Raw genomic sequence first — 21,803 nt, 5'->3', positions numbered from 1 at the left:
CAGCCTAGAATCCGGGGAAATACCCTGATATTAACACATGACTAATTAGTTGACGTAACGAAGACAAAGTGTTTGTTTATACTGCGCATTAATAAGAGCACAAGGAAGGATGGCTCACATAACAATGTCTCAAAGGAGTCGCCTAGGAAGATATTTAGTTCTAGTTGTAGTGGTCATAATTGTGTTATATTTTTTGCACTCCAATTCCAGCAATGTTAAAGACGTTCCCGCTGATCTACCGAAGGTGGCAACCGAACGAACACCTCAGTATTTAGTCCAGCAGCGAGAAAGAAACAAGACCATCCACGAAATTTGTGGCCCTAAGAGACCTCTAACGACTTTGACCACAACACAGATGATGTTTCTACTAAAGCATATCATAGTGGATGATAACCACCAATTGTTGTATTGCTACGTGCCCAAGGCAGCTTGTGCTAACTGGAAACGAGTAATGCAAGTGTTATCTGGGAGGTATGCTCGCGTGGAAGACATTCATAAAGTTGATCACACAGATTTCAAGTTCTTGTCAGGGTACAGCCCCGAAGAGATTGAATATCGGCTCAATAACTATTTCAAATTCATGTTTGTACGGCATCCATTAGACAGGTTGTTCTCAGGATGGCATAACAAGTTCCATGAAAACTTTATTGATATGCAGAAAAAATATGGTATTCCGATTGTGAAGAAATTTAGAGACAACCCACCTGTAGATCCTAAAGGAGATGATGTAACTCTCGGAGAATTCTTTAAATATCTTGCCGGTACAGCAACTACACAATTCAATGAACATTGGATGCCTTACACTGAACTATGCCAGCCTTGTCATGTAGATTATAACTTTATTGGGATCTATGAAGATTTAGAAAATGAGGCTACGGCAATGATCAAACATGTCGGTTTATCTGACAAAGTGACTTATCCAGCACGTCAGCGTTACTACGATAAAAACACAGTTGCTGACGAAGCAAAGATTGATGAATGGCATAAAGTACCACCTGAGACATTTCAAGATGTTGTCAAGAAATATGCGACGGATTTTGGCCTCTTTGGATATCCTCTTCCAGAGAATGTGGACGATTACATCACTGATCATGTTAGATCTCCTAACCAAGGGTTATAGAGAAAATGATATATTTTGCCAACTTCAGAAATCTAGGTATGCAGTTAGTATTTTCTCCTCTGGAATTATAAAGCTTTGTACATAAACAGATGCTGTATAAATACAAGTTGTATATAGATATAAAATCTGTTTATTAATTTTTTTCATACATAATAAATAATTTCTCTCATGATATGTACAATCACCATAGTTTTGGAATTGCTACATCGCTGAATTTTTTCTCTCTCTGAGTCCAGTAATTCCCTAAATAAGTCCATATTTCATTGTCATCTTTTACTTCACGTCTGCAAAGAGTGATGATTGATTATTATGTCACAAAATGATCTTACTTGAAGAAATTTGGTGTCCATTCAATGTGTTGTTTCTCTCTGTCAGATTTAGCCTCTCTTTGAAGCTATACAGACATTTATAATACATTTACAAAAAAAAGACTAATAAATATCTCACTTGTTCGACTCTTAATTTTTCTGCTTGCGCTTCATCTAACTTTCCTTCTTCAAGTAACCTTTACAACAAAGATAGAAATACACACATGTAATTCTTCTACCAAGCAGGGTTTCACAGGCCTATTCAAATTACTGAGAACAAACTCACTTTTGGTCAGGACGAAACCTTGTGTCACAAGCTGGTAACTGGTCACTCAGTGTGTCTGTGAGCTCGTTTAGTTCAATGGTATACTGTGTGAAGCCATAACAGCTGTCAGCATAGTCAGGTAGTGGATCTGTTAACAGTAAACATTAGCCATAATGTGGTGTCTACAAACATGGAAATTAGTTTTCACAACATTGCTGAATGGCCTTGTTAGTATACATAGGGTGATTAGTGGGTGCACGTTAAAGCAAAAAGTTTCCATACTATACACACAGAATGAGACAAACCACATAATTTGGTTACACATAAGTGACAATTATATAACTTAATTCTTCACATAGAAGATAGCTAGCCCCTACACTGATGTTACAGGCCTCAGTATTCTCCTATATGCGTTAGAATAAAACTCTATAGACAAAAATTTTGTTCCCAACAGGTCTACATACAGTAGGACACACAAAAAAAAACTTTGCAACTATGACACAAATTGTCATGAACACTGCTCCAAGCATATGTCAAGAACTTGTTGTGAACATAGCCGACAGTTATTCAGACAGATCAGTTTGTGAATTCACAACATGTGATGAGCCTTCATGAAAGTTCATGAAAAATTTAGAACGTGTCTCAAGAGTTTCTTTTTTGTGCATTCTACTATAGCTCCATAATTTTTTATCTCTGAAAAGGAAAAATAACACAAATGGTAGCCTATCATGATTATTGTACACTTTTTGTATCATCACAATACAATAAATTATGTATCACAACACATGAAGCCATGGTAATAATTTACTTAGCAACCCCACACAACAACACTTCTCTGTGTGCTCTGTGAAGACTACAAACATGGAAGAATATATCCATTCACTAGACTGGACTACTAAATGTTATTTATATTTTTTGCTTTCTTGCCTTTGTGTATAGTACTGCTCAAATATAACGTCATCTAGTGAGAGTGCAAGCAATTAAAAAACTCGCTAATTAAAGGACATGGCACCCGTTTCGCTCACCAGTATTAATTTTATCGTCTGCTTGTGTAAAAGAGAACACATTGACATAAAATTCAGCCAGCTATGCAATTAGCTACATTGCCAGTAGCAGTTTGTGTATTCTACAGGCTCTTTGATTTATATTGCCTGCATAAGTTACCTAACATGGAAATTAGTTTTCACAACAGTGCTGATGGCAGCCATATTAGTGTAATAGTATTATAGAGAGTGTGCATGTGTATTAACATGAACAGTCTCCATTAGTTTGGGACAAGTTAATCTGTTCCATGGGTCTTGTTTATTTTAGGACGGTACAGGCCTCAGTGATATCAACAAACACACACACGCACGCACACACATACACACACACAACACACATACCTGCTCTCCATATACACTCCTTATCATCAGTATCTCCACAAAACAAGACTTCTGTCCAGTTACCAAACAAGTTTCTGACTGGTTGTCCTTCTTCATTGTACACTGTCCCTGTGACCTCATGACGTTTAGAGCTCCAGTAGCGAGCCTGTGTGTGTGTGGGTCATTGATATTGGCAGAGCAAGACACACAATACAATACATTACACACACACACACGCGCACACACACACACACACACACACACACTCACCCTTGAGAACACCAGCTTACAACAACACTTGGTTCCATTCTGGATCAACACTTCACCATAATTCTCCAGCCAACGTTGTCCACTCAATATATTGTGTATACAAGCAGTGGCCTTGTTCCATGTGTAGTGCTCATTGTGTCTGTGTGGTGTGACCAGTACTTCACCAAGTGATGATGGAGTGGCTTACCGGGGTAGGACCAGGTTGACTGTACCAAGTGGGAACACCTCCATTGACTTGCCCCAGAATTTGTTCTTGATACGAGCATCTAATATGTGGTGATACATCCATGTAGTGACTCATATATGGAAACAGGAAACACAAAACAACATACTCACATATATGTATTCAACAAGCACTCGAGTACTTGCACAAATTCACTAATGGAATTTTTTAGTCCATTGTCTTGTGTTCATTGATGCACGGGCGGCAAATTCAAGCAAGTGCATTTGGCTACTGTGCGTATGTGCAAAAAGACTCTGTTATCAATTGTGAGTAACCTTTCAGCTACCACTTTTTTGGTGCATGCATAATTGTAACAGGACAACAGACTTTAAAAACCAGTGCAATCCAATTACTATATCTACAATAACACAAATATGAGACTAGATTGACCTAGTCAGTTGTATGCACACACACATGCATACACACCACACACACATGCATACACACCACACGCATGTATATACACTACGGCACACACTACAATGCACAAAGCACCAACAGACTTCACCTTGCCAAAACACAAAGTTAGGTGATTCACAATGGCATGCAGCCACAGGAGGATGATGACTAACCTATCACAACACAATCCTCATGATACATCCTGTAATATCACTGAATACTAACTTGTTCTGAAATGTACTTGAAGCCTTTATCCTCCCTGATACACTCGTAGGTCTCACCCAGGATGGGGTTGAATGGCTTGTGCTTGGCACGGTGAGCAAATGATGTATATCCTGACACTGCAAATGCTGCTACATATACCTGAATGGTAGCCAGGGGTGGCTTGTATTGTGTGGTAGACAGTCATGTACTTACCATCCTATCACAAGGGTCAGCACATGTGGCTGCCTTATCAAGAAGATGAGTGTAGTGTAACTCCTCACATAGTCTCTGCAGTAATGAGCAGTAAAAAAATTATTTACAATTATCGGACAAACACTGATCACAAGTGAACATACACACTTGGACAGTCAGACTGAAATTTATACAACCAAACTTTTCTATAAACACTTTAGGCATTCTTTTTTGTCAATTTTCCTCTTTCAGTGTTGATGATACATATATGGTAGGGTAACTATTTATCCTTAACAAGAAGGCTTTATTAATTCTGAGGGTTTGTTAAGAGAAGTTCCACCAATCAAACATGCACATAAATATTATACAGCAAATAGGACAAACACACAGACAGGTACATAAAAGGGACAAAAGCACAAACCTGTAAGGCTCCTAGAGGTTCATTGAGGGATATAGGCATGGACACCTTGGACAAGTCTCTTCCTACACCACAAAACATTTACACAATCACTACCGGATATTATAACTACTCACCGATGTTCTTACGCAATATCGACCATAATCCAAGGTCTCCAGATGACACCTCAGGAGAGGGAAGGAACTTACGACGATTGGGAATAGCTACTGTTGATTGTTGTTGAATGTGTTCCATGCCAGTGACATCAGCAACTGTAACGGACACAATAAAATCATGACATTTTGAGGATGCAAATTTGGTTGGCTGCAGTTAATCAATTTTGCAAACTTGTTTAATATTCAAACAGATACACAGGTATGAAGTGAATGTCATTTAACCAAATTCAAGGTTAGTAACTTTTGATAAAGATGCCATTTATCTAGTAGGTCCCAAACATAGCTAAGGTGTACTTCATGACCTCATTAATAAGACCACCTCATTATAGTGACCAAGTCAAGAAGTCCGGAAGATTGTCTTAGGAAGGTACATGGTGTACAGCTCACCTGGGGAGGTGTGAGTGTCTGCCAGGTTGTGTGAGCTATAGTTGGTAGTAGCTACAGCTGAGGTGAAGCTCTGATGTGGTGAAGTACTGAGGAATGGAATCTGTGAACTTCTCTCCTCTCCATCTGACTCATTATCATCTTCATCTTCGTCTTCTTCATCTGACTCACTGTTCTGTGACTATGTGATGATGATAATTACATTAGGTGTAACAACGGGTTTGAATATGCACACTAGGTTACGATAGATTTTGGAGTATTCCATGAATTATATTTTGTATTTCACGACACTACAAAATAATACATATCTTCCATGAAATATAGATATGTTGTGAAATTTTCTGAAATAGTATATAAATAAAATTGACATACATGTAGTACTATAAGTATCGCTGCACATGTGTACAATAGCACAAGGAGGGACTAATATAGCAGCACGTCCCAGTGTTGCATTTTTCATGGACACAGGTAAAGGAAGTACTTTAAACATTTTATTTCGCTTTTAAATGTCCATACAATAATCTATTTCTAGTTGTAGAACAAGCAACTAAATTTACAATGCCACACACATGGCCAACCGTGCTGTCGGAGGGCTGTTTTCTAATAAATCAATGTTCTTTTCACAATACTACTGTATTTGCCATACAACACCGTTGCTACTATATGGAAATACACCACACTATGACACTTCGGTCCTCCCACAAAAGTACAATTCATGACAGTGCCACAACCATTTTGGGTGATTAAATGTGAACAGATGTTCATCCCATTAACACAATAGGTGGATATGATGAAGACTTTTAACATACACTGCGTATACTGTTGTTGAGCAATTCTTCCCCTGGAAATACGTATAGTAAGCCCTAAAGAATGTAATGAGTCATTCCATTGCAAAACCTGACAGTATTGTAAGAGAGGGGCTTCTGAAAACAGAAAATGGGTGGGACACTAAAACTGGTCAGCATCAGATTCTTTCAAAGCTAATACAACATTTCAGAAATAACATGGTATAAATAAGTATTATTCTATTAGGAATTCACACACATAAACATATAGTAAAACATCTCCTTGAAAATACTTTTTATAAAAAAAATAACAAGCCCCAATGTAGAATTTTTTGCTTCATAGATTTTACCCACAGGGTAGTAATTACATGTATTTGCTGACCTCTTCACTGCTCTCTCCACCAGGTAACATGAACTAACAAGTGTTGACACATGTTTGTAAACATGTTAACAAAATAAGGGGGAAGTACCTCATCAGGAGCATCAAAGAATCTTTCTCCAGTTGTGGAATATGATGATGGTATTGACATGAACGACTCAAACCTGTTCAGACTAGTATGTAGTGAACTAGGCTGTTTGGATAACAGTGATGTGCCCCTCTAATGGTGGAGGATAATAAAACAATAATAATGAGAGGTGAAATCATTGATAATTAAATGTGACCCGCTGAGCAATACCCAATTTGATTGCATAACTTTTGAGATAAACACCATTGATTTAATGCCTGCTACAAAAAAAATTTTTACACAGATTTTAATCGCTTCAGCAAACAATGATAGACTCAAATTGAAATATCTAAGAGTTTTGTTTCTGTACCATATGAAGCAAATGTGTAGTTGTAGTAAAACATAATGTAATTGTCACCGTTTCTAAGCTTGAACATTCTTCTTGCTTAAAAAGCATGTGGTAGATATATGCCAAAAACTTCACCTTTATGAATGCCCTGAACACAATGACACAGTCTCAACTTCATAGCTTCTTGCACTAGTGACTTATGATAGATTAAATCAGTGCCTGTAATTAATTTTCCATATAGGCACTGTACAAATGAATAGTTTTGTTCGTCTTGCTGTCTACTGCTATAACTCCAAAAGTACTCAGCAGAAATGGTTGAAACTTTACTGCCCATTGGTCAAAAAATTATAAAATGGAGATTCAAACTATTCGCTCAGCAGGTCACAAACTATTCAATTAATCATGTGAGAAAGCTAAAGCCTCCATACACTGGAGGTCACAATCTCAACATTGAGACTATTGGAAAAATCCCAAACCAGGTGGTGACTCAATCCCCACACAACTTACAACCTAGACACTGGCCTAAACACTCTAGCACACCCTTTGGTTACCTGACACTGAAAATAGTAAATAACTGCTCAATTAGAGTATTTCATTTGTAAAGTGTATCATACAGTACAGCAGTGCTATTCATCATCTTACACTTATTTTGTACTTTGTGTCTCATTTTTTTCTCCACTACCGCGTAGGTGTTGAAATACATTGTGGTTTTTTGTCACAAGAATTGTCATAATTTACATAGTAGCTGGGTTGATTGTAGAAGTGGCACTCGTGCTGTTCTTTGTTTATAATACTATAATGGGTACTGCAAAAGTGAAAATAAAATAAATGATCATTCACTTCCCAGTAACTGATAGTCTGGGCATGTGTTGAATTGTTATTTCTGTAGTGACTGGATTGATTGCAAAGACACTTCTTGTAGTGTTCACCATTTGAAATGCTGTATAACGGGTGGAACAAAGTTGAAAACAAAGCAGAATTGATAGTCGGGGCATGTGTTAAGTCACTGAATTGATTTTTATAATTTGTATGGCATCTTTCCTTTGATGTGGTACACGTTGGTTCACCAGTCATAAATAATTATGTTACAAAAAGTAAACAAGTACAAGGAATTTTATATCAGTACGGACCATGTAAAAGCAACGGCTGACTAAAGTAGATGTCCACTTGTATATAGTGCTCTGCATTTATCGTGATAAATTAACATTACTGGTTATCATACCATGACAGCCGGCATATCAAAATAGCGATATATCAATGAATACCACTATATGATTGCTCTTAACCCAGCCTTTAGTGTTCAATTACTCAATTTGTTGATGGTTTAGCAGACACACCACAAACAAAACTTGAGATTGTCACATTACAACACATGCCCACTTGTACTGAACTATATATGTGACCAGATCTGCAAAAACCTGACACAATAGCGCAAGCCTAAATTTCCAGTATAAAGCATTGAAAAAATTGGGTGAAATATTATTATTGAAAAAATTCCATAAATTTTTTGAGCGCCTCTTTGTTAGTGAAGGGACTAACAATACAAACCTGGATATCATCTTATTCACCTGCTCATGAGGAGTTGGACAACCTTTGTTTTGTTGCAGTATACCCAAGGATACGCAAGTTATGAGCATTTGTTTACATCACGTCGCAGCGATAGTATGCGATCGATTTTTTCTTCACAAATTTCTCCTTTGTATGCAGTGAAAAAAGGTGATAGAAGGACAAACATACCCAGTAAATGACTCCCCCAACCATGGCAAACACGATGGTGGAAAGTTTAGCCTAGTACGTAAATCCGTTCGTAAGTTAGAACCATTTTAGTAAACACCTGTGATTTATTTTCCCTATATACTTGCTGTACAAATCGATTTTTCTGTTGTTGCTACTTTGTAGGGCTGTAACTCTGAAAGTTATTGGCATATGAAGCTGAAACTTTGCCAGAAGGTACACTTGGCTAAGTAGATTACAAATATTTAATAAACAGGAATTCGAAAAATGCACTATTGTGTCGGGTTTTCACAGATCTGGTCGGATGTATACCACTTCATATTTGGCCCAAGAAATGATGCAATAGTTATAGTAACTATATATCAATACACCGCGATATTTTCCTGTTATTAATACTGTGTATTCAAACTTCAATACCACTGAGCACTACTAGTATGACCTCCCTTGTTTCATTGCTTTTATTTCTATGATCCCTATACTCAAATTTCATAATTTTTTCCATAGAGTAGAGTAATCAAACAAAGTTGTATAAATCAAACACTTTATCAATGCCAGAGGCCATTGGGGTTGGTCAGGGTCTATTGTATTCACATATCCATACTTATACCTACATAAATACATTTGTGACATGTTTTCTGCCTCCAGGCATTTTTAAATACACAGGTATAAGGAAAAATTAGGAAAGGGAGGTTGCTTACACCTGCAGTGAACATTTAATCCCTAATTCAGTCATGGGTACAGGGATTAAACGTTCACTAGTATATCTGCAGCTGTAGGTGACCTCCCTTGTTTCCCTACTTAAATTTTCCTATGATCCCTAATCAAACTAATTTTCCTTACACTTGTTGAACCTGTGCATACTGCATCAAAGAAAAAGATGGCAGCAGAATTAATGTTTTCATCTGAACGTGTGCCCCAATTATCAATTACTGACTCGAAAGTGAAGTAGTCATTGCACTTCGCTTTCAGCTATATTCAGCCCATTACACATACAAACAATGAACAGTAGGAGAGAAAGACCTCTGCAATCAATCCAGTCATCATAAAAAATACGGACGATTCGTGCTCCCCAACTATCAATTACTGACTCGAAAGTGAGGTGGCGATTACCCTTCGAGTCCACCTATTTTCAACCCGTTACACAGCATTACAATGAAGAACAGTATCAAAAGCACTTCTGTAATCAATTCAGGAAAATATGGACAATTCCCATTTACAAACGTAGGGAAGCCATGCATCACAATACCACAAATCGACACCTTGGGCAGTCAGCAAAAAGAAATGGGACACAAAGGAGGACAAAGGTAAGTCCATGATGCGTGCACTGTACGTACTGTGGTATGCCAAAAGGCATGTCTTCAGACAAAGCAACGTGAACAGTGAAAAGATAGGCTTGTAGCCTTAGCCGTTACTGAGTTACGCTTGCCTGGCAGTTAGTTAGTCAGTAGAAAATTCCATTGAATATATATATTTTTAAATTTTGTAACCATCATTCTGAAGGAACTTTTGGGCTTGGTTTTACCTAACCAATACTGCCAAGATGCCAGGATGGTATTGTGAAGCTGGTTTTTGGGTGATTTTTTTTTTGACCAGAAAGAACTAAACCTCCATGTTCCTTAATATACAGTACAGTACCAGCGCACACTACATATGCAAACACCCATGTAAATGTGCTATCTAGTAAAGCATACATGTGACCCAGTCTGGGAAAACCGGTCTTATCGTCTATTTAAAAATATCAATAAATGCTGGTTTTAAGTATTGTGTTGTAGCTCACCAATGGTTGAAGATATGTGTACCACAATTTTCACACATTTTTCACCAATTCCTTGTCTTACAGAGCATCCACTGTGCAAGTAGCCAACAGCTCAGTTTCCCGCCATTTTAGATATTTTAAAACCGTGGTTGACTGTATCTGGCAAGCTCCAAAAGGGGAGAGAGGCAGGGGCCTGGAAGGAGGGCGCAAGAGGCTGTTTTAAAAATTGAAAAGGAAGGCGTAGGGATGAATTAGGTAAAGTTACGGTCCATTCAGGTCTCAAAACTGGCTGAAATGAAAGGAAATTCACAACAGCGACCTTTATTTAACACCACGGAGCTGTACAGCCACATACAGCCATTCCTAGGCTGACCACAGCTCCATTAAGGCCCCACACCGCATGTACGGATAGCCACTGGGCTTGGGAAAAGCAGCCAGCAAAACCAGACCACTCAAGTCTAGCTGATTTTGATTGTGAAAATAGATAGTTTATTCATGTAGCTTCGTGTTCTTGGTGAAAAATCAAATCTGCTGACATTGGCAATAAGACCGGTTTTCCCAGATCCAGCCACATTACACCACAAATCAAGCTCAATAGCACTCATTATTTTGTTTCACTAGACTATGTGGGCTGTTGGTTATAATAACGGACAAGGTAGATTGAAGAAAATGGTGCATACGTTAAGTCCAAAAATGTCAATTATAAATGGCACTACTACATGGTCACATACAGCACATGCAGCTCACTTGTGAATGGTTCATACTAAGAGATATTTCTGGTACTAATGCACTATCACCAATTGCGGCTATATTCCTGATCTTAGCGAGGGTCTCCCTCAGGTCAGTGTTCTGTGCCTGTGACTATAACCAGTTGTGATGGTATGTGTGATATGATGTAGTGGTCACCTTGCTGAGGGATAGCTTCAGACCAGCCATCATTATCTTTTGCTGTACCTGCATGGCTGCCTCTCTCTCTAGTACCTAATAAAGGAGTAGTGGGACTGACACACTAACTGACTGATATATAGATGACTAACACACAGACACATACACACACAGAGCTCACTTCTCTAAGTGATTCTCTCTCCTTCTCCAAACTAGTAACAAGATCAACTAGCTGAGAATATACTACCCAACAACAAGAACACACCAATAGTGTACTAACAGTATCCTAGACTAACCTTGATGGGCAACCACCACAAAATCATCATAGATGATGGTAGACTCCATCTTGGGCTCGGACAAGTTGGACCATGACCTGGACAGCTCCGAGGAAGCATGATCTAGTAGTTGATGACCAGTCACAACCTCATGTGATGTCATAGGTGACTACAACAATACCATGATACACTCACATGTGAGTTGCCTAATATACCATCTCTTAACAAGTACAAGCACATGTGTACAAGTCAAACCCCAGGCAGAACCTTATGACCTTATGCCTGGGGTTTGACTTGTAGTAGTACATACATATGTGCTTGCTATAACTGCTTGTTAGAAGTACCCTGCCCTGATAGAAGTTGAGATCTATTGAGAACAAGGACCAACCAGTAGTGTCCTGATTATCAAGGTGTCCTGATTATCAAGGCGTCCTGATTATCAAGGCGTCCTGATTATCAAGGCGTCCTGATTATCAAGGCGTCCTGATTATCAAGGCGTCCTGATTATCAAGGCGTCCTGATTATCAAGGCGTCCTGATTATCAAGGCGTCCTGATTATCAAGGCGTCCTGATTATCAAGGCGTCCTGATTATCAAGGCGTCCTGATTATCAAGGTGTCCTGATTATCAAGGTGTCCTAGCTAATTTCCAGGTCAGTTTATGTACTAAGGGATACTTTGGGACCTTAACTAAGTGTCTGGATTATGTATGGGTCCTTCAAGTGTTCACATTTACTATTTCCCAAGTATTAATACCTTTGGTCGGTCACTGGCCTTTCCACCACCTCTGATTCTCAGCTTGGCAAATCGTTTCTTCTTGTTGGGAGTATCGGTGGTGGTGGTGGCAGAAGTGTGCACCGACGGATGAGCTGAAACATCACTAGTAGACCGACTGGGTGTGATCGTCTGGTGAGCCTGAGACTAGAATCGGAATTGTATGGTAAATACTATATGTAAATCAATAAATTCAAATAATTATGTAAAACACTTGATGATGTGTATTGTGTAGCATCATTGTCACCTAACATGTAGAATACAATTCACTTAGCAACAACAAAGTGATACAAGCAATTATTTATCACTAATAGTACAATTTAAACTATACATCACCAACAAATAACTAACAAATGGTACAGTGAAACAGAAAAATTCAACATAATAATATTATTGTCAGCTTATTAAATGTTTTTAAAATGTTGCCAATAGTTTTAATATTAAAACTATGAATTTTAACATTCCACACCGAAAACTTAAATGGCCACTAAGCTACCTGCATAGACCCAAATTCCGAAAAGTGACCAGTTCCACACACTGCAGACTAACCACTTCACTGGTGCTGGGGTGGTGGTCACTCCTCTGAGATATTGTGTCCACTACATCATTACCGGCAACATATACAGACAATGACTCCAATCCTTCTTGAACACTCTCAATAGCTGTGTGGAACAAGACAATAATGTAGTGTTTGCGTGCGTAGTAAATTGATGTGGCAATCACTGACCTTTCTTCATCTCTTCAAGTCCTTCCTTAGAGCTGGTTATCCAGCTACTCACAGGACTGATATGGTTAATATCCACTTGTTCTTGTCCGTGTTGAATGTGCGGCAATGCCATACCGTCTGACAGTTGTCGACGACGAAACATCGAGTGTTGGTGCAACCGTGACGACCATGCAGCAAAATGATTAGCATCCCAAGCCTGAAAAGTGTGACATACAATTACACACTAATTCATAGAAGTCGGACTACATTTTATATAGCAAGAATTCTCCCCTGAAATGAAAGATATCCAAAGCTATATAAGATTTCATAACACACAAACGTACTATTTCAACAACGTGGTTACCTTAATGTGGTATACAAATGACTGGTCCCCTGCATCTATATCAATCCTCAGACGTTCAGCTTGCATTGATATTACTGAGTAGCCCATGTCAAGTTGACCAAGACATTTTCCTTTCTCTAGCTACGTTTAACACTGTATAAATTACACCATTATGTCTCAGCCTACCTGCCCTTGAGATCTACCATAAAGAAGGAATCCATTTTGTAACACAAAGTACCTCTAGAAAAAATGTAATACAGATAGTCAGAATATAAGTGGGTTGGTACCTTGTGAAAACCTTTCAATGGGAACTTCCTCCGCTTCAACAAGAAACCTCTAATACACTCAATACTATTGTCAGCTGTCCCGTCCTCCTTGTTGCAGTAAAACGTCTCCCACAGTCCCGTGTAGGTCACTTTATCTCTGTTTCTTCTTCTACCTTGTCGCCTGGTCTGCCAGTGTAACCCCCACACATGAATTTAAGTGTTTTAAAGCCACACCGTGAACCAATACACTAACGTTGTTACATGTAAGCGTTTCTAACCTGTGTTCCGTGAGAAGGTTCTGCTATTATTATACTACTCGAGCTGTTTTTCTTTGAATGGCCGCCCTTAGCTCGCTTGCCTTGTTTCTTCAGTTCTTTTTGACTTTCTTTTTTGTTGACTTGTAATAATTCATCGTCAAAATGTATTAGTTCTAACTCGTCAGGAAACGACATGTTTCGCAGCTGATACCTGTTGTTGTGTTATACTGTACGCGCAAGCGCTTCAATTTAACACAATATAAGCTTAAATATTGCGCGCGATATTTACAATAATGTCTGGAGTTAAGAAGGAGATTATTAAAGAAGGTACCGGACCACAAGTCCAGGCTGGAAATAATATTACTGTCCAGTGTACGGGAAGTTTGACCAATCCTCCTAAGAAGTTTTGGAGGTTCGTATTCGCTCGTATATCATCCGTGTACAATCGAGTCTTGTGTTTAGCACTAAAGATCCGGGTCAGAAACCGTTTACTTTCCAAGTTGGAGTGGGACAAGTCATACAAGGTATGTTGGGAATCAGTGGTGTATTTAAAGTATGAAGATTTTACTTGTTACTACTTGAGAGGTCACTGAGTACTAAGGTCACCTGACCAACTCCCAAATAAACCATATGTACGCCAACAATGTTCTGACATGACATGATGGTGAATGATTTTTATTGTGGCCTAGGTGAAAGCTTCGTTACATGTGAGTAAAGGATCTATGCATGTACAGTTTCCCTCTGGAAAGGTGAGATAAGGCGTGCATGCAGTGATAGTGGCAAGTAGGTTTGTACTTGGAACAATAGTCAAGCACGCTGCTGGACCTTGGATGCAACTGGAACTTATTACAACTAGCAATAGTATCTACCATACGGTGCAGTACTTGTCTATTGTGTATGTTATGCACAATTTCAACGTATCTTGACGAAAAGTAACAATTCCTATTTTTCTACAGAACATTGGAAATCCAAGTATTCCCATTTACAAATTTAAAAGCTATTTGTCTGTGGTTCAACAAGAAAGCTAACATACTATAGTAAATGAATAATGGTTTACAACAACAAATTTCAGTTAACAGGTGATGATTGCTTGATTTCACTTAAGTGGGTGTTGATGTGTTCGTTGGCTGCCAAGTAAGTTATATGCCAAAGGAAGAATAATGTACATAAAGAGATATAGACTATCAAGGAACGTTACATTCTCTGTTTAGTAACATATAAAGGTTAAATTCTCCCTCACGCATTGTCATTTAGACTATTGATGGATGATAACCTAATATTACAGTGGAACCTCAGGTATCCGAACCCCTTGGGACCAGGGGTGGCCCATAAGTCTGAAAAGTCCATATCTCTGAAACTGTATAAATAACATTAAAATAGCACAAAGAAAAAAATTAAAATATTATTTCAACTACTCTAATAGAACAGTCACTACTCTATAGAGCAGTCATTTCCGTAGTTCGGTTAACCGAGAATCTGGATAAGTGGGGTCTGGATAACTGAGGTTCTTAGTTTTTTGTGGCCTAAATGATGCATTTGTATTCAACAGGTTGGGATCAAGGATGTCTGACTATGAAGTTGGGAGAGATTGCTAAACTGACCATCCCCGGAGCCTTGGGATATGGTGCTGGTGGTTTTCCAGCATGGGGATATCCTTTTATGTACATGTTGTATAATTTGTGTATAACTTTCTAATAGAATAGTCAGCCAGTACATGTCAAAACTAAACATTTTTCTAATTTCTATGCACAACAATGTATCATGGTTAGAAGTATTTAAATGATAGCAACATCATTAAACTACTTCAGGAGCCCCATTTAAACTGGACATAACTGGACATCAAACCTGGAACCTTTGATTGCCGTGCCGATACTCTAGTCACTTAGCTATCTTGCCTCACACGCATGCACACGTGCATCATGTGACATGATACTTGTCAATGTTGTTGCATTGTGTGTTGTCCTTAACTTTTGGTACGATCCCATCTAATGCTGAGCTGTGCTTTGAGATAGAAATAATGTCCATCAACTAACTGGAGACCAGCTTGACTGTTGTAGTTTTACTCTTAGGTTTTTAAGAAACTTGATATGTTTTGTTACACTTAAAACATATTTTTGTATGTACACTTAGAACATCAAATTGAGAGGAACATGGATATTGAAATGCCTCAGGGTGATGAAGACAAAACACGATTAATTTTCAGTACAAAAATGGCTGTTAAGGTCAAACATCTGTGATGGTACTACATCAAAAATGAATAGCATTAGGAGTACAATTGGTATGGAAATTTCTCACAAATGACAACTGTTACACTATGTCACTCTAGTAATGTTCTATTAGAGTGTTTTGTACTTCAATAAAATGTGATACATCACAAGCAGTTGCTACTGGTACCAAATTGTTTATAATTGGTTGCTATTGTTAAATATCTGGCATAGCTGTTTTTGATACAGAAAGCACTTGACTACAGAAACAATATAGAATACAAGCACATGTAGTTACAGAAACAATGGTATGTATCCATGTTGTATCTGTTCTGGTAGAGTGCAGGCTTACTGCCAAAATCTTATTATTGTGTATAATTGTAAACCTCATATACATGAGTATAAAACAATTATTATGTTAATTTAATAAAATTTGATAACACTTTGAAAATGTCAAGAGATTGTGTTGAAACTATGTAATCAGGTAAGTTGTTTCATAATTAATTTTGGATAGAAACTGAATTTGTACACATCTATTCTGGTAGATGGCTGAATAAATTTTAAGTGATTTCCCCTTGTGGCTCATGTGGAATACTGAATGTAGCTTGGGGGTGGCAATTCACACATTCACAAGTCCTAGATGTAATGACTGCTCTATTAGAGGATTTGACTGCTCTATTAAAGTATACATTTTGATCTTGAAAGCAAAACCTTGTATGGCAGCACCAGAGTAGAGTGTACATGTATAACAACACCAAACTATATAATAATCATGTAATATAATTATGTGACCGGATCTGCGAAAAGGGGTCTTATAGCCTTTTGACGAGTCATGACTCATCATGTGTTTAACCCATTGTCTTGAAATTACATCCAGAATTAGTGCTATGTTAGGAGTGTAAGGTGACCAAATTTCAGGCTGGTACCATACACATAAGTCAAGTTATGGATCGCCAAGTACATGCAATTGGAGAGGCTATAAGACCCCCTGGTTATATCATTGTACAAAATTCAGTACCTTGGTCCCATGTATGTGTAAAACTATCTAATAGAACAGTCAGTAAATACTCTTCCAGGTTTAATTTATTGTACTGGGCAGCTGGATCAACTGATAAAGCCCAAATGGCACAAAGCCAAATACATGTACTATGCACAGCCAAATCAAACAATTAACATGTACATATAATTATAGGAAAACTGATTGAGGTAGTAGCAACCAAATATATTATTGCCTTGTAAGAGTGATACCAAGTAACAGGGTTACACCACAATGGTAGGTACTCGTAGTACACATGTCCTGGTCCCCATGTACAGGTCAAGTAGTATAATTCCAAGCATATGCCCTCCAGGATAGCGAGTAGCGATTGCCAAAGGTCTTCAGTGGTAGCTAATGCTTCCCTGAGGCATGAATAGCACAAGGGTTATCTTTTTATAAGCAAACAGTTGCTTGTACCATAGCTATATAGCTGTTCCATTGATGTGCCATAGGGCAGCTGTTTGTCAGTTGCTAGGAAGTTTTGTAAAAGTTCTGGGCTATACAGTCAGTGGCTCAGCGTACATAGAACAGTATAATGCTGAGTGTAGGTAGTGCAGTGAGTTAGTGTAGCTAACTAACTATAGGTGTGGCTGAAAAGTTTAACTCAGAGTTGGAGTGTAGGGTGCAATTTGCTGTTTTTTGACATTATCAGGTTTCAAAGCTCTGATTTGACAGTTTCACTTTTTTCTTATTTTTTTATGGTTATGGGTAAGGATTATTTATAAACTTTAAGCTTTCTCCTGTATGGTTGCCTGAATAAGGAAGAAGCTTTTCTATTCTTATGTATTTCAATGTAGCTATTATACTGTTTGGCTTGGTCATAGCTTTACTGTTAGGTATAGGCTCCTTGGCTAAAACAATTCTGTTCAGCTCTGACTCTAGCAGCTGGCTGCTACTTAAATAGGCTAGCAAAGGATTACCTATATAGTAACATTTGACAACTAGTACCTGACTGCTAGCTGTAGTCTTGACATAATAGGGCTATAGCATTAGGTGCTGTTATATAATTATGTAGTTGATCGTGAGTAGCTAGCTTTTAAAGTTACTGTAGTCTATAGTAGTTACGCTACATGTATTTTGTGACATTGTGAAGTGGAGTGAGTTGTAGAAATGGGGACAAACTTTGATACCAAAAATGAATATCAGCCATATAGCTGTAAGATTCAATTTTAATTTCCAAAGGTGATTTAATGTAGTTATATATATGCACAGTTTCTAGTGTCCATTGTACTTGCCAGCAAGTCTACAACTATCACAATTACACTTAGCCTTTAGTTATCTAAAACTGCTTTACCCATGCCACTGAATAGCTGTTGGTTCATGAGGGAAGCTAGGTTGAGATGTTAACAGTGTTCCTAGCTTCCATTGAATGATAGCTACAAAAAACCACTAGCTTAAGTTTTATCAGAATAATGAAATAGAAATTATTGACATCCTATTTGCAACCTATACTGTATATTTCTTTGAAATTTCTGCCAATTCTTGTACAATGTATACTCAAATAGATGAGCCCCTCAATGTTAACAGTTGGATGTTGACAGAATCAGAGCAAATGACACTTGTGACCATTACAGTCATAAAAAGTGAAATCTATAGAAAAGTAGCTACTAAGAGGTAATGTCCAGTTTTAAACTTGTTGACATCTACTTTCTCTGTTTGTTCATGTAATAATTTAATCCTCTTCAGTGTAAAGAGGTATCCCTAGCCATTTTAATGTGTTGCTGTGCTGGAGGGCTTGTGCCATAATATGTTGACAAACTTCTGCACTGATCTTGTTGCCACTTATCTCTAGCTTAACTAGGGACGTGTTGCTTTTTATTGTAGTAACAATAACATCACAAGCTTCATCAGTGATGTGATTGAGGTTAACGTTGAGCTGCTGCAGTTTGTTCCCCTTACCTAGTGCAGTGAAGAACACAATGGTTGAAGTTGATGATAAGCTGGTATTGATCATGGACAGCTCCACTAGTCTAGAGGAAGGATGGGACAACATGTCGTAGAGAGTAGGGTCCTCTCCAATGGTGTGGTTACCATTAATCTGCAACTTTTTCACTCTACAATGGAGGACGAGGTTACTGATGTAGGAGGAAGATGATCTCGTGAGGCCATTAACTGACAAGCCCAAGTGTGTGATAGTGATGCAGTAACTCATCAGATTGCGATGAAGGATACAAAAGCCATGATTTTGGATATGGCAATCCCACAAGTTAAGCTCCTTCCACTCCTTGTGAGGTGAACAGGTAAGGAAGAGTGAAACACAGTCAATATCGTATGGTGATAAGCTAATGTGACAAAGGTCGATTATTTTGTCATCGAAGATTTTTGCTTGTTGTATAGAAGTATACATCACTTCATCGTTGGCCTCATAGAAGGAGTGAAACAAACGAAAACATTTTAGTTGATTTTTCAAGAATATTTCAGCAATAGTGATCGTGTCATCCCCACCAGAGAGAAATCGTTTAAAAGCATATCGTTGTCCCTTGGTAAGTGAGATATACATTGTAAACATGCTTGAATGAACATCACTCCAGAACTTTGCTTCAAGTACTTGCAGCTCTTTGTCTGGTGGAAGCTGAGTGATATGGTAAGCAGCTAAGAACTCCTGAATGGAAAAATGGATGAAGTTGAATGTCATTGTTTTCCCAGCTAGCCCAAAATGGAACAGCCTGCAGCATTCCAAAGCCGTTGAGCGCACTTTCAATGCCTGGACAAACTGCTTTTATCTCCTGTAAGGTAAAAATTAACTTGTTGTTATTGATACCCTCGAGGGCTAACTCAGACAGTTGCTTAAGTTATGGTTTATAGGGCTCAGGGAGGTTGTCTAGATCAGTGATGGTGTTGTCAAGAGGATGACTGGACTTGGCAATATGTCGACAGATGGTAAGACAGATGAAGTAATTGTAGAGCTGTGTACAATTACTGGGAAGAGAAATTCCCTGTTTGTACAGATAAATCAAGATCATCATGTTGAAAGGGATGAAACACAGGCCATTAATAGTCAGATTGCCTTCAAGATATTCAGTGAGCTCTTTGATTGCATGTGGTTGTCCCTTCAAGGACTGGTTAATGTGTAGCTTTCGTTCCTCCTTAGCAAAGCCCAAGATATCAACTCTGACAGTAGCTTGTTGTCTAAGTCTCACTGAGGCATGTGGACGAGAGGACACTACCAAGCCACAATGAGGTAGCACTTTGCGTTTCAATATATCAGCAACTAAACTATCTTTCTGCAGATTATCTGGGAATTCATCATAGCCATCAAAAAGAAAAACAGCATCTTTACCATTGTTCTCAAACAGGTATTCACTACATGCAGTGGCAATCTCTGTTGCTTTTGTCTCTCGTTTGCAGACCAGCTGAAAAAGATCGGCAACAAGTGATACTTGCTGTACAGCAGGGCTACGCAACTGTACCAGGAGGACTATTTTGAAGTTTTGCAACAACTTTCGTTTAGCCCAATTGTAAGCAATTTCTTGTAACAACAAAGATTTGCCGATACCAGGCAACCCCTCAACCAAAATAAATTGTGTATTGTCACTCTCTTGTAGTGGAGCTAAGATATCAACTAGTTGTTTAGTTGTCTTACTGTTATCAAGTGCTTCTCTCAGTGATTGATGGCTGTCCTGTGGGTAATGCTTGGGATCAACACCACCAAATTGGACTAATTCAGCCAATTGCAGTGCAGCTGCCTGTTTGAAAGTGTGGTGATGTTCATGGTGAGCTAATAACAGTGGAGTAAAATCTTGTGGTTGATTAGGTGGCCAAGCATCTTCGTCAACAGCAAATCGTGTTTGTATACAAGTTGTCTTACCCTGTTGGACAATATGGAGATTCCTATCAACAACACATAAAATGGAGCACACAATACTGTGTCCACTCTACCTTGATCAGTGACTGTTGACTTATCCATGTTGGGTTTGGAGGTCACTAAGACAACACAATAGCTAGTTAAGAACAATTGTTTACCTACACATGCTGTACACACAATATAGCTAGTCACCTTTATCAGAAGCTTGATCACTGGACACTGCCGGTAACTCAATAGCTTTAACCAATTTCTCCCAACTAGCAGAAGGGTCCACTTTAAGCCACTTCTCCAACATGGCATTACAGCAGCGAACACCCTTGTAATGGTTATCAAGCTCTATGATATTCAATTCTTCACTGGGTAGACCCATTAGTGTTCCTATCACTTTCCAGTCTGTAGCATATTGTGGAGTGATGTGTTTATAGAGATCCTTCAGTAGTGGAGTACTGGTAGCTGTGAAGGAAAATAGTAATTTTACAGTTAGTGGAGTCTCCTCCCCATCTCCAATTGGCGAGCGCCGCCTTGGGCAGTAATTGTGGAATTTATATAATAATTATACTAATAACTTTATATTCTGCATAATAGCGGCGCCGTACCTTTGTCGCTCTTCTTGAACAGGTCAATTCCTTCACACACACCGATCAGACAAGAGTAGTTAACTAACTACATCACGTGTACACAAAGTATCGGTAGGGGCGGGCGTTTCAGGAGATTCATAAAAATTATTTAGAGTACAACTATGCTATCCCACTAGGGACCTGAATACAGGGAGTCAGAAACATGTATCCAAAACATGTTCCGTGCCTTACTTGTTGACTTTAAAAAATTGGGCTTCTGCGACTTGCACACTATAAATGCTGGGAGCCTAAAACCTCCCCCACC

General features: G+C 38.5%; 3 protein-coding genes across 3 annotated transcripts; 2 read left to right on the top strand and 1 right to left on the bottom strand.

Annotated features, from left to right (window-relative positions):
- The first annotated feature begins 54 nt into the window (after positions 1-54).
- On the top strand, positions 55-1,407 carry LOC136241898 (carbohydrate sulfotransferase 14-like). Its single transcript, XM_066033284.1, has one exon. It carries the CDS (start codon positions 110-112, stop codon positions 1,118-1,120), a length of 1,011 nt encoding a protein of 336 aa, XP_065889356.1. The 5' UTR covers positions 55-109; the 3' UTR covers positions 1,121-1,407.
- Positions 1,162-14,132, bottom strand: LOC136241897 (oxysterol-binding protein-related protein 3-like). Its single transcript, XM_066033283.1, has 26 exons — positions 13,898-14,132; positions 13,641-13,805; positions 13,540-13,593; positions 13,375-13,494; positions 13,032-13,227; positions 12,854-12,966; positions 12,287-12,451; positions 11,554-11,701; positions 11,439-11,500; positions 11,279-11,353; positions 11,120-11,233; positions 6,558-6,686; positions 6,470-6,502; positions 5,306-5,483; positions 4,880-5,014; positions 4,767-4,828; positions 4,367-4,441; positions 4,175-4,312; positions 4,059-4,122; positions 3,515-3,593; positions 3,328-3,466; positions 3,079-3,223; positions 1,715-1,841; positions 1,568-1,625; positions 1,450-1,514; positions 1,162-1,404 (listed from the first exon to the last, which is right to left on the bottom strand). The coding sequence occupies exons 1-26, from the start codon at positions 14,069-14,071 to the stop codon at positions 1,302-1,304; spliced, it is 2,916 nt and encodes a 971-aa protein (XP_065889355.1). The 5' UTR covers positions 14,072-14,132; the 3' UTR covers positions 1,162-1,301.
- On the top strand, positions 14,107-16,031 carry LOC136241899 (uncharacterized). Its single transcript, XM_066033285.1, has 4 exons — positions 14,107-14,288; positions 14,339-14,400; positions 15,426-15,525; positions 15,854-16,031. Exons 1-4 carry the CDS (start codon positions 14,170-14,172, stop codon positions 15,906-15,908), a joined length of 336 nt encoding a protein of 111 aa, XP_065889357.1. The 5' UTR covers positions 14,107-14,169; the 3' UTR covers positions 15,909-16,031.
- Positions 16,032-21,803: the final 5,772 nt, after the last annotated feature.

Source organism: Dysidea avara, chromosome 12, assembly GCF_963678975.1.
Source record: "Dysidea avara chromosome 12, odDysAvar1.4, whole genome shotgun sequence".
Classification (NCBI taxonomy): Eukaryota; Metazoa; Porifera; class Demospongiae; order Dictyoceratida; family Dysideidae; genus Dysidea; species Dysidea avara.
The sequence above is the reverse complement of the archived record's forward strand: the minus strand, read 5'-3'. Positions and strand labels throughout refer to the sequence as shown.

Bases quoted from the DNA above. Each gene is read 5' to 3' on its own strand.
- LOC136241898 (XM_066033284.1), top strand. From the start codon at position 110: ATGGCTCACATAACAATGTCTCAAAGGAGTCGCCTAGGAAGATATTTA.
- LOC136241897 (XM_066033283.1), bottom strand. From the start codon at position 14,071: ATGTCGTTTCCTGACGAGTTAGAACTAATACATTTTGACGATGAATTA. The intron at 11,501-11,553 runs GTTAGTCTAGGA...GTTGTTGGGTAG, and splicing joins TGTGGTGGTTGCCCATCAAG to TATATTCTCAGCTAGTTGAT. The intron at 3,224-3,327 runs GTGAGTGTGTGT...ACACACACACAG, and splicing joins GTAAGCTGGTGTTCTCAAGG to GCTCGCTACTGGAGCTCTAA.
- LOC136241899 (XM_066033285.1), top strand. From the start codon at position 14,170: ATGTCTGGAGTTAAGAAGGAGATTATTAAAGAAGGTACCGGACCACAA. The intron at 14,401-15,425 runs GTATGTTGGGAA...TGTATTCAACAG, and splicing joins AGTGGGACAAGTCATACAAG to GTTGGGATCAAGGATGTCTG. The intron at 15,526-15,853 runs ATATCCTTTTAT...AACTTTTGGTAC, and splicing joins GGTGGTTTTCCAGCATGGGG to GATCCCATCTAATGCTGAGC.